This window comes from Oncorhynchus kisutch, linkage group LG4 (genome assembly GCF_002021735.2).
Source record: "Oncorhynchus kisutch isolate 150728-3 linkage group LG4, Okis_V2, whole genome shotgun sequence".
NCBI lineage: Eukaryota > Metazoa > Chordata > Actinopteri > Salmoniformes > Salmonidae > Oncorhynchus > Oncorhynchus kisutch.
The window spans coordinates 51,844,992-51,857,572 of record NC_034177.2 but is presented as its reverse complement, the minus strand read 5'-3'; the positions used below and the strand labels follow the sequence as shown (position 1 = coordinate 51,857,572).

Here is a 12,581-nt window from a genome sequence, read left to right as displayed (position 1 = left end):
ACAGAGCCCTGAACTCAACCCCATTGGGATGAATTGGAACACTGACTGTGAGCCAGGCCTAATCGCCAAATTGCCCAACCTCACTAATGCTCATCTAGTGGAAAGCCTTCCTAAAAGAGTGGAGGCTGATATAGCAGAAAAGGAGGGACCATCTCCATATTAATGCCTATGATTTTGGATTGAGATGTTCGACTAGCAGGTGTCCACATACTTCTGGTCATGTAGTGTATGTTACGTTTCATATGGTAGGCTATGCATTCATTTGTTGATGTCCATCACCCATTTCATTTGTTATGTTATGAATTACAATTCGTATTATATGTTACTAATTTAAAAAACGTACAATATGTTACGAGTTTGCAAACCAAAGTATATGTTACAAATTTGCAAAACCTATGATATGTTACGAGTCTAGTTAGGTGGCTAACGTTAGCTAACCTAGGGGTTAGGGTTAAGTTTAGGATTTTGGTTAAAGGGTTAAGTATAGGTTTAATGTTAGGGGAAGGTTTAGCTAAAATGGTTAAGGTTAGAGGAAGGATTAGCTAAAAGGGTTAAGGTTCGGGGAAGGGTTAGCTAATATGGTAATTTGTTACAAAGCAACAAAAATGTTGTAGGTAGTTGAAAGTTGCTAATTCCATAAAATGCTAGTTGTTTGTGATGAGATTCGAACTCACAACCTTTGGGTTTCTGACACTGAGTAGTAACTACTTAGCAAACGTGCAATATGTTGCAAATATGCTAAATGTACCATATCTCACAAATTTACAAAATGTATGTTACTAAATCTAGCTAGGTGATGAATGTTAGCTAGCTGGCTAACGTTAGCTAGGTTAGAGGTTAGGGTTATATTTAGGAGTTAGGTTAAAGGTCAGGGTTAGCTAACATACTAAGTAGTTACAAAGCAGCAAAGAAGTAGTAAGTAGTTGAAACGTTGCTCATTAGCTAAAATGCTACGGTCTGTGTTGAGATTCAAACTCGCAAAGGTTGCTAGACGTTTGCGTTATAAAAAGGGTTAAGGTTAGGGTTATGCCTTGATCACACGGACAGCGTCATTGAGCAAAATGGCACGCAGCATCAGGTGGATATGTGTGCAACAAAAGTTCAACATTCACCTTCTGCTACCATTTCTGTCAAGCAGTCACGCATACAATTTGATGTGTACAATAAATCTAATGTATGCACCACAGAGAACGCACTGCAACTGCCTTTGCAATGCAATGCTGCAAGGCAAACACAGCGCTCCATTGGGGAATTAACATAGTTTGGTGTACCAAAATGCAATAACGCTGTCGGTGTGATCGAGGAATTAGGGGAAAGGGTTAGCTAACATGCTAAGTAGTTAGAAAGCAGCAAATAAATAGTTGAAAAGTTGCTAAAGTCCCTAATGAGATTCAAACTTGCAACCTTTGGGTTGCTAGAAGTACACCTTATACGCCCACACATCCACCCCAACCAACTGCACTACTTGCCTTAAATAACCATCTGTTTTATGTAACCACATCAAACGTAACATATCATGCTCATTTGAGTGTCCCGGATTTACATTTGCTATACTATGTCTAGTTTATGAGACCAGGCTGAGTCTACTATGCACATTTTCCTTTTGACCAGGGTACATTAAGTGCATTTCACTGAAACTATTACGTAAGTACAATATTTTCCTTTTAATTGTAAGTGGGTCATTGTATGGAAATATACATACAGAAATATTATGCAATACAATGCAAAGGTATAGGGTAGAACTTTTTATTTCAGTAGGTTGAGAATTAATGGTGCAGTGATTCTGGAGTGTAGGAAAATGCATTTTCATGGTTTTGGTTTTTTTTCAAGACAAAGTTGCTGGACCTGCCAAGTACTATTTTGAAAGGACAAAAATCCTCCTGAGGAAATATTCCTACAATAAAATCTGAGCAAGTATCATATTCAGAATACATGAAAATAATACTTGTAACTTTTGTGTTTCACTAACATCAGTTTGTATAACATTGAGGTGGTGAACTCACTTTTTGTCATTTAGTATTTCAAAATTATGCTAATCAGAGTACAGTAATATGTTTTGTCCATATACCGGTATAATAATTTTTCTGGTGTTCAATTACATGTTGACAGACACATACTTTTGAGTCACAGCTCAGCAAAACTCATATTTAGCAAAACACCTAAAGAAATACAGCTCACCAAACAAACAAAACTAACAAAACAGTAGGTTATCTCCATACAATCAGTTTTGCAAAAATCTTGCCTTGACTTATTCAGTCAACAAGGTAGTTTTTGTTAAGGTTATGTCCTTAAAATGGGTTAAGTGAGAAACCTAGTGGGAAGGCTTTTTTTCAAAGGTAATTGTTCAAGCAATGAAAACAATACATTTTTTATGATGATTCTATTAAAAACCAACCTGCTCCTACTGCAACTGCAGTAGAGAGCGAGGGGGGAAACAGGCTCCAGAGTGTGCAATCACACCCACAACAAATCTAGTCCCATATACACACACACAACAGTGCAGTCAAAGGCACTCTCTTGTGACGTTGGCTCTATCTCAATTTGTCTTTCTGTGATTTCCTGCATCCTCTCACTTCTACTCCTTCTCAACCATATTGGAGAAGAAGGTCTCCCCCCCCCCCCGTGGATCCTCTTCTTCAATTATTTTTGAGGCAAAGAGAGAGGATGCAAGGAATTGACGAAAGTGCTGCGTATCACTCCGCCTTCTTTACTACGTCTTTTTCTTCTTCAGCTTTTCACTTCCTCTTAACGCCGTGCAGATGCTAGTCCAGACCTCCGTGTAGATCAGGGTACCCAGGAAGACGACTCCAGTGCCCACCCAGTGCCAGGCGGTGAAGGGATTCTTGAAGAAGAGGATGGAGATGATTAGGCTGATGAACTTCCTCAGAGTCACCACCAGGGTTACGGTGAGAGAGGCACACTCTGTGGTCAGGATGAAGACACCGCGGATGCACACGTATCTGAGGAGGGTGAAGGACTGGTAGAGGATGATGGTATATGTTTCATAAAAACTGGTCTAAAATGTGTGTGTGTATGTGAGTGAGAGAGAGAGTGTTTTGCATTGCAATTTGTAAGGTGAATGTGCATTGTCTTCTAGTATACAGAGACGTCAGTAACAGTGTGTTTGTTAGCAGCGTTGTAAAAAAAACTCTGGATTAGTCTAATTTGTTTCCAATGGGATGAATTCCCCTCCAAGCATGCCAATTTGTGTTCAATGACTACTCATACAGTGTTTACTGTATTGCCCGCTTTGAGGACAATACAGTGCCACTGACACGGCCCGCAACTAAAACATGCGGACTCTCATTCACTGCAGCCGACGTGAGGAAAACATTTAAACGTGTCAACCCTCGCAAGGCTGCAGGCCCAGACGGCATCCCCAGCCGCGCCCTCAGAGCATGCGCAGACCAGCTGGCTGGTGTTTTTACGGACATATTCAATCAATCCCTATCCCAGTCTGTTGTTCCCACATGCTTCAAGAGGGCCACCATTGTTCATGTTCCCAAGAAAGCTAAGGTAACTGAGCTAAACGACTACCGCCCCGTAGCACTCACTTCCGTCATCATGAAGTGCTTTGAGAGACTAGTCAAGGACCATATCACCTCCACCCTACCTGACACCCTAGACCCACTCCAATTTGCTTACCGCCCAAATAGGTCCATAGACGATGCAATCTCAACCACACTGCACACTGCCCTAACCCATCTGGACAAGAGGAATACCTATGTGAGAATGCTGTTCATCGACTACAGCTCGGCATTTAACACCATAGTGCCCTCCAAGCTCGTCATCAAGCTCGAGACCCTGGGTCTCGACCCCGCCCTGTGCAACTGGGTACTGGACTTCTTGACGGGCCGCCCCCAATTGGTGAGGGTAGGCAACAACATCTCCACCCCGCTGATCCTCAACAATGGGGCCCCACAAGGGTGCGTTCTGAGCCCTCTCCTCTGTACTCCCTGTTCACCCAAGACTGAGTGGCAACGACACAACAGTGGTAGGCTTGATTACCAACAACGACGAGACGGCCTACAGGGAGGAGGTGAGGGCCCTCGGAGTGTGGTGTCAGGAAAATAACCTCACACTCAACGTCAACAAAACTAAGGAGATGATTGTGGACTTCAGGAAACAGCAGAGGGAACACCCCCCTATCGACATCGATGGAACAGTAGTGGAGAGGGTAGTAAGTTTTAAGTTCCTCGGCGTACACATCACAGACAAACTGAATTGGTCCACCCACACAGACAGCATCGTGAAGAAGGCGCAGCAGCGCCTCTTCAACCTCAGGAGGCTGAAGAAATTCGGCTTGTCACCAAAAGCACTCACAAACTTCTACAGATGCACAATCGAGAGCATCCTGTCGGGCTGTATCACCGCCTGGTACGGCAACTGTTCCGCCCACAACCGTAAGGCTCTCCAGAGGGTAGTGAGGTCTGCACAACGCATCACCGGGGACAAACTACCTGCCCTCCAGGACACCTACATCACCCGATGTCACAGGAAGGCCATAAAGATCATCAAGGACAACAACCACCCGAGCCACTGCCTGTTCACCCCGCTATCATCCAGAAGGCGAGGTCAGTACAGGTGCATCAAAGCTGGGACAGAGAGACTGAAAAACAGCTTCTATCTCAAGGCCATCAGACTGTTAAACAGCCACCACTAACATTGAGTGGCTGCTGCCAACACACTGACTCAACTCCAGCCACTTTAATAATGGGAATTGATGGGAAATGATGTAAAATATATCACTAGCCACTTTAAACAATGCTACCTAATATAATGTTTACATACCCTACATTATTCATCTCATATGTATACGTATATACTGTACTCTATATCATCTACTGCATCCTTATGTAATACATGTATCACTAGCCACTTTAACTATGCCACTTTGTTTACATACTCATCTCATATGTATATACTGCACTCAATACCATCTACTGTATCTTGCCTATGCCGCTCTGTACCATCACTCATTCATATATCTTTATGTACATATTCTTTATCCCCTTACACGTGTCTATAAGGTAGTAGTTTTGGAATTGTTAGCTAGATTACTTGTTGGTTATTACTGCATTGTCGGAACTAGAAGCACAAGCATTTCGCTACACTCGCATTAACATCTGCTAACCATGTGTATGTGACAAATAACATTTGATTTGATTTGAAGTGAGATTTTACAGGAGCTGAAAGAAAAACAACTTCCAATCCTTACCGTGGCGGCAGGCAGGTAGTCCCTGGTTCGAATACCCGAGCCTACAAGGTGAAAAATCGGTCGATGTGCCCTTAAGCAAGGCAATTAACCCTACTTTGCTCCAGGGGTGCCGTACTACTATGGCTGACCCTGTAAAACAACACATTTCTCTGCATCTATCCTGTGTATGTGACAATAAAACATGATTGAAATGTTTTATTTGTGTGTAGTGACTACACACAAATACAGTATTCACTGTGAAAGTATTGTAAAGGATACTGTGTAATGACGTTCAGCAGTAGGTACAGCCACAACACCGGCACAGCCTGGCCAATCACAGGAACCTCTACAGGAGCTGGAAGACAAATGTAAATATGGCTACAAGCCCAACTCTGGACAATGTGAATTCAACATAACATTCATAACATCAGTGAGCAAAGACTAGCCTGGTGTCACGCCCTGGTCTTAGTATTTTGTGTTTTCTTTATTATTTTTGTCAGGCCAGGGTGTGACATGGGTTATTTATGTGGTGTGTTTTGTCTTGGTTTTTTTTGTAGGTCATGGGATTGTGGTTAGTGGGGTTGTCTAGAATAGTCTATGGCTGCCTGGAGTGGTTCTCAATCAGAGGCAGGTGTTTGTCGTCGTCTCTGATTGGGAACCATATTTAGGCAGCCATATTCTTTGAGTGTTTCGTGGGTGATTGTTCCTGTCTCTGTGTTAGTTTGCACCAAAATAGGCTGTTTAGGTTTTTACGTTTATTGTTTTGTTTGTGTTGATCTTTTATTAAAACATGTATTGAAATAACCACGCTGCATTTTGGTCTGCCTCTCCTTCACCGGAAGAAAACCTTAACAGAATCACCCACCACAACAGGACCAAGCGGCGTAGTGACAGGCAGCAGAAGCAGCGAAGTATGGAATATACGACTTGGGAGGAAATAGACAGGTGGGCGGTCGACCCAGGGAGAGTGCCGGAGCCCGCCTGGGATTCGCTGGAGCAGTGCGAGGAAGGTTATAGGAGAATGGAGTTGGTGAGACGAACACGGCGACGCGGATGGAAACCCGAGAGTCAGCCTAAAAAATGTATCGGGGGGGGGGGCACACAGGGAGTATGGCGAAGCCAGGTAGGAGACCTGCGCCAACTTCCTGTGCTTACCGGGGGGCTAGAGAGACCGGGCAGGCACTGTGTTATGCTGTAGAGCGCACGGTGTCTCCAGTGCGGGTGCATAGCCCGGTGCGGTACATACAAGCTCCTTGTATCGGCCGGGCTAGAGTAAGCATCGAGCCAAGTGTCATGAAGCCGGCTCTACGCATCTGGTCTCCAGTGCGTCTCCTTGGGCCGGCTTACATGGCACTAGCCTTGCGCACGGTGTCCCCGGTTCGCCTGCATAGCCCAGTGCGGGCTATTCCACCTCGCCGCACTGGCAGGGCGACCGGGAGCATTCAACCAGATAAGGTTGGGCAGGCTCGGTGCTCAAGAGCTCCAGTGCGCCTGCATGGTCCGGTCTATCCAGTACCACCTCCCCGCACCAGGCTTCCTGTGCGTGTCCTCGGCCCAGTACCACCAGTGCCAGCACCACGCACCAGGCCTATAGTGCGCTTCGCCTGTCCAGCGCTGCCAGAGCCTTCCTCCTCTCCAGCGCTGCTGGAGTCTCCAGCCTGTTCAGCGCTGCCAGAGCCTTCCTCCTCTACAGCGCTGCCGGAGTCTCTCGCCTGTTCAACGCTGCCGGAGTCTCTCGCCTGTTCAACGCTGCCGGAGTCTCTCGCCTGTTCAGCGCTGCCGGAGTCTCTCGCCTGTTCAGCGCTGCCGGAGTCTCTCGCCTGTTCAGCGCTGCCGGAGTCTCTCGCCTGTTCAGCGCTGCCGGAGTCTCTCGCCTGTTCAGCGCTGCCGGAGTCTCTCGCCTGTTCAGCGCTGCCAGAGCTGCTAGTCTGCAAAGAGCCGCCAGAGCCGCCAGTCAGCATGGAGCAGCCAGAGCCGCCAGTCTGCCAGGATCCGCCAGAGTCAGCCAGGATCCGCCAATCAGCCAGGATCCGCCAGTCAGCCAGGATCTGCCGGAACCGCCAGTCAGCCAGGATCTGCCGGAACCGCCAGTCAGCCAGGATCTGCCAGAACCACCAGCCAGCCAGGATCTGCCAGGGCCATCAACCTGCCTGAGCTACCCCTCAGTCCCGAGCTACCCCTCAGTCCAGTGGGGCCCTTGGTGAGGGTTACTAGGCCAAGGTCGGCGGCGAGGGTCGCATATCTAAGGACGCGTATAAAGCGGACTAAGACTTTGTTGAAGTGGGGTCCACGTCCCGCGAGCCGCCACCGTGGACAGACGCCCACCCGTACCCTCCCCTATGGGTTTAGGTGTGCGGCCGGGAGTCCGCACCTTGGTGGGGGGGGGGGGTTCTGTCACGCCCTGGTCTTAGTATTTTGTGTTTTCTTTATTATTTTGGTCAGGCCAGGGTGTGACATGGGTTATTTATGTGGTGTGTTTTGTCTTGGGTTTTTTTGTAGGTCATGGGATTGTGGTTAGTGGGGTTGTCTAGAATAGTCTATGGCTGCCTGGAGTGGTTCTCAATCAGAGGCAGGTGTTTATCGTTGTCTCTGATTGGGAACCATATTTAGGCAGCCATATTCTTTGAGTGTTTCGTGGGTGATTGTTCCTGTCTCTGTGTTAGTTTGCACCAGAATAGGCTGTTTAGGTTTTCAAGTTACGTTTATTGTTTTGTATTGTTCGTGTTTTTCTTTTATTAAACATGTATCGAAATAACCACGCTGCATTTTGGTCTGCCTCTCCTTCACTGGAAGAAAACCTTAACACCTGGTCCCAGATCTGTTTGGGCTGTCTTGCTAACTCCTTGCTAACTCCTGTCTTGACATGACAGCCTAAACAGATCTGGAACCAGGTTAAGCAAAGACACCAACAGACATAACTATAAATTATTGAGGTTAGTGAAGTAATTTCCCATCCTTCAACTGGGATTTCTGAAAAACCTGGAAACTTTGCAACTCTACTCAATGAGGAGGATACTTTGACATGTTTTCATACAAGACTGTATTTAACTCACTGCTTTGACTGAAGAGGACACCGTGGTTGTAGATGTCTGAGGACAGAAGCAGGAACCCAGGCAGAGGCAAGCAGTGCTAAGAGAGCAATGACACACATTACAACTGCAGAGAAGATACATATATAGAGTAAGGTATACATATAAAACACCCTATTATCAATGCACACAACACTGAAAATGCAGACACTTGGTTTGCACCAAATATAGATCAACAATTGTAGGGTGGCGCATTACGTTTGAGAAAAACAAAGCTTAAATATCCCCATTGTCAGGGGATAAATTACAATTACTTTTGTGAGTTACTTTGCCTTTCAAGTGTACAACATCTGACAGGTTTGGAATGCATACAGGAGTTTTGGGGCTGACACGTACATTATAGAAGAGAGCCTCCTTGGAGTGTTTGCCATACTGCTTGTATAGGGTCTCCTGGAAAATACCCATTCTCGCAGACATGAGCAGTGCAAAGGTCAACATGGCGATACCTAGAAGAACAACAACAAACCCAGAAGATCAGTTATATCATGATTGAGAAACGGATACTTTAACCATACGGGGAGAGGGAGACAGTTGTCGGTTTGTACAGTAGGGGGCCGTTTGTTTGTTTGCTGACTGCAGTCTTTTTCACCCATTTCTACATGTAGAATCGGTTTGCAAAATGACTGCCAGCCCTCTGTTCAGAGGTGCTAAGTACTCTCGGCTGGCAGACACTAGAATCCTACCGGTGTGTCCGTGCCTTAAGCTTGTATTAATGATTGCATTAATCATTGCCAGGTTAAAATGGGAATGGGGTAGATTATGCACTAAGGACTTGCAAGTCCCGTAATTTCCTATAAATATGTATGCAGGGTTTGTGTGATAGTCAGAGTTGTGTGCTCTTATTTCAATCCATTGTCCACCCTTTTGTCAACAACAGTAACAATCCGTGTCCAGTTGTCAGATAAAGGTAGTCCCAACTAGTCGAGGCAAGGTAAAGATCTTGTTATAAAAAAATGCAAGTCATTCTGGAACAAAGAAATCTGGCTGAGAAGACTCCATGTAAAAGTTAATGTAAGACTTACCTATCAGCCAGTGCAGGAAGGCATATACACCTTGATCATCTGAACCCTTAGTACCTACATTCTGAAAAGTGGAAAACAGAGGTCACTAAATAGCAGGAAATGTAACAGCACAAAAACTTACTGAATATTTCCCTGTACAATATGAACAAATATGTACTGACTACTGTATATGTATAACAGATTGTAGTAGCTGTAACAACTGAGCTACTAGACATTGCAGCTGCATATGGAAACAAAGTGTGTGGTTGAATAGAAACATGTTAATATTATGAAGAGCTCACCACTTGTTTGGCGGACATGATGGTGCATATGAAGATGCCCAGAGACACCATCGCTACGGAGAGATATTTACTCATTGAATACCTGCAGGGAAAAGATACTGTACATAGTTTCAGAACCTCCTTATAACCAGACCAGGCCAGACATTTTAGGCATTTCAACAGCGGCCATCATGATCATGCAAAATAGTGACAAAGGCAGCAATACATTCCTCTGATGCTATAGCTCATGCTGCAGAAAGGCAAAGGTAGCCTATTCATTTGGCTAACAAATTAGTAACATCTCTAGAGTAACAGTAACATGTTAACATGGTAAGGGTTTGTAAGACAGCCAAGTAAAGAGAAGTTATGTGGGGGATACCTTTTCTTCAGAATTATTATACCCAGGATCATATTAGCTATTAACGATCCCTGTGAAGATATAAGCACAACACAAGGCATTTGTCAATCAAGAAGGGATATTATTAGATGTTGGTAATAAGTGGTACTAAAAGCATCAGATGTTGAGTTAGGAGCCATCAGAACATTTGTAACGGTATACTTACAGATCTGAAGATCATGTGCAGAGGCATAGCGATGTTGAAGTTGAGAGCATAGTTGTTGATCACACTGACTGTGAAGAACATGGTCACCATGATTACATAGTTGCTATTAAGAAGAAATAAACACAAAGGTTGAAATGAAAACTGTGCTTCTCATCCCTGACAGGACAGGGAGAAAGACGGACAGACAGACAGACAGACAGACAGACAGACAGACAGACAGACAGACAGGCAGGCAGGCAGGCAGGCAGACAGCTCAATAATTCCATCATTGTAGCTACATTTTCATACATTAGGCCAGGTGTTCCCAAAAATGTTCAGCATTGGGGAATATCCTGTGCCTCCCCCCACCCCCATGCTCACGCCTATTTCTATAGGCACAAGCACTGTTCATGACACAAACTGTTCACACCCCTCTTTTGCAGGTTTAAGCTTATTTCCTGCAATTCTACACATTTTGTCACGGGTAACATTTTGTCACGGACAATTGTGCAGTTTTAAAGCAAATGTTCTTGCAATTCTACACATTTTTCCATGTCTAATGTGTATTCATGTGATATTCGAGTGACTAAAAAATTACAACAATATCTATGGGCTAAAAAACCTCTATAAAAAAACATTAGCTGACATGGGCTAGTTGATTTGGACATTTCTGATTTATAAATAGCTCTCCAACAGTGGTGGTCAGTGCCATTTATTATGAGGTAGGCCGATTTTTATTTTCATGAGCATGCCATTATTTCTATTACAGCATGTTGGATGACTGTCATTCATATTCCATTCACCCAGTTCAACGTAACATCAATAGGTTTAGGCTACTACATGTTACTCAAATTTTCCCTATTCCCATCATGAGTTTGCTACAACGAGTGTAACCGATGTGAAATGGCTAACTAGTTAGCGGGGTGCGCGCTAATAGCGTTTCAATCGATGACGTCATTCGCTCTGAGACCTTGAAGTAGTTGTTCCCCTTGCTCTGCAAGGGCCACGGCTTTTGTGGAGCGATAGGTAACGATGTTTCGAGCGTGGCTGTTGTCTATGTGTGCAGAGGGTCCCTGGTTCGAGCCCAGGTAGGGGCAAGGAGAGGGACGGAAGCTATACTGTTACACTAGCTTATGAATGAAAGTTTACGAAGAAGGTGCACACAGGTCGAGAGAAAAGTTCTCCAAGGTATGCAAAGACTAACATGACAAGAGGAACTGATGATGTATTAAGAAATTGCACCTTGTCCATTTTACTATTACAACTTTCAAGAATAAATTTAATGCCGGACTGAGTTCCTTTAAAAAGGAGGGGGACCGCTGACCCCAGGTAGCCTGGCGGGTAGGAGTGTGGGGCCAGTAACCGAAAGGTTGCTGGATCGAATCCCAGAGCTGACAAGGTAAAAATCTGTCATTCTGCCCCTGAGCAAGGCAGTCAAGCCACTGTTCACCGGGCGCCGGAGACGTAGATGTTGATCAAGGCAGCCCCCCACACCTCTCTGATTCAGAGGGGTTGGATTAATGCGGAAGACACATTTCAGTTGAAAGCATTTAGTTGTAGAACTAACTAGGTGTCCCCCACAGTTTGGGAACCACTGCATTAGGCTACCTACCTCATAGGGATGGCTGGTTTCTTTCTTCCAAAGTTCGTCTCGAAGATGAACCCCTCCAATGCAATGAAGGCAAATTGAGCGAAGGTCACAATGTTGCCACATCCTGGGAACTCTCTGGGAGTAGGAAAAATATATAAAAGTGTGAATATGAATATCATTAATTATTAGGAAATATGCTAGCCTAAATATTAGATTATTGGATATGAAGCATTGCAGCATCTTAGCTAGGCCTATATAAACTTGTTCTTTACAGAATGCATAACATTTCTAAAGATGTAACTAACCTCATTCAACCAAGCTAGTAGCCTAGTTGTCAATAGTTGTTGTGGAGTTCAGAGTTGATCACTGACCTTACAAGCGTTTCCAGAAACACAACATTGCTGCAGCACCCAACAAAAACAAGAAGTACTGCAAAAATGGTACTCATGTTTGCAGTTATTGGGAGAAAATAGCCTACGAGTATTCCTAACGAGGACATTGTGTAAACACGGAGGTTTTCTGCTCTAATTATGTATATTTTTTAAACGAATCGAGTATTTTCTTGAATACGTCACCGGCTGCACTCTTCCGGATTGCCTACGCATGGATGTTGTAGTAGCTATATTTTTCAAGCAGAGAACCACATTTCCCATAAAGATGGCGATGTAACGTTAAAAGAAATCACAGTTATATTGAGTCCAGGCAGAATTGTGTTGGGGTTAAGGATACATAGTAGCAAAATACATATCCACAACAGAGAGGAAGAGGCGAAGCGAGAGGGTTCACTCTCGACAAGATTTGTCCAAAATAAACCTAATGTGTTTATATGGGCTTATCTGGGACCTTGTCGCCTGCCTTCCCATCTTTGGGACAACGACTC

The 12,581-nt window shown here is 44.6% G+C and overlaps 1 protein-coding gene across 3 annotated transcripts; it reads right to left on the bottom strand.

The window, feature by feature from the left end:
• Window positions 1-1,730: 1,730 nt before the first annotated feature.
• On the bottom strand, window positions 1,731-12,550 carry LOC109889667 (UDP-xylose and UDP-N-acetylglucosamine transporter). Of its 3 annotated transcripts, none has more exons than XR_004209763.1 (10): window positions 12,073-12,550; window positions 11,723-11,836; window positions 10,132-10,234; window positions 9,948-9,997; window positions 9,590-9,671; window positions 9,309-9,369; window positions 8,623-8,732; window positions 8,251-8,326; window positions 5,219-5,552; window positions 1,731-2,842 (listed from the first exon to the last, which is right to left on the bottom strand). XR_004209763.1 is itself a non-coding variant. In XM_020481256.2 (10 exons), exons 1-10 carry the CDS (start codon window positions 12,198-12,200, stop codon window positions 2,711-2,713), a joined length of 1,050 nt encoding a protein of 349 aa, XP_020336845.1. In that variant the 5' UTR covers window positions 12,201-12,542; the 3' UTR covers window positions 1,731-2,710. The 3 variants fall into 3 exon arrangements, 2 of the variants coding, with proteins under 2 accessions (XP_020336845.1, XP_020336846.1); XM_020481256.2 differs by having other exon boundaries at window positions 1,731-2,960; window positions 5,477-5,552; window positions 12,073-12,542; XM_020481257.2 differs by having other exon boundaries at window positions 1,731-2,960; window positions 5,477-5,552; window positions 12,007-12,540.
• Window positions 12,551-12,581: the final 31 nt, after the last annotated feature.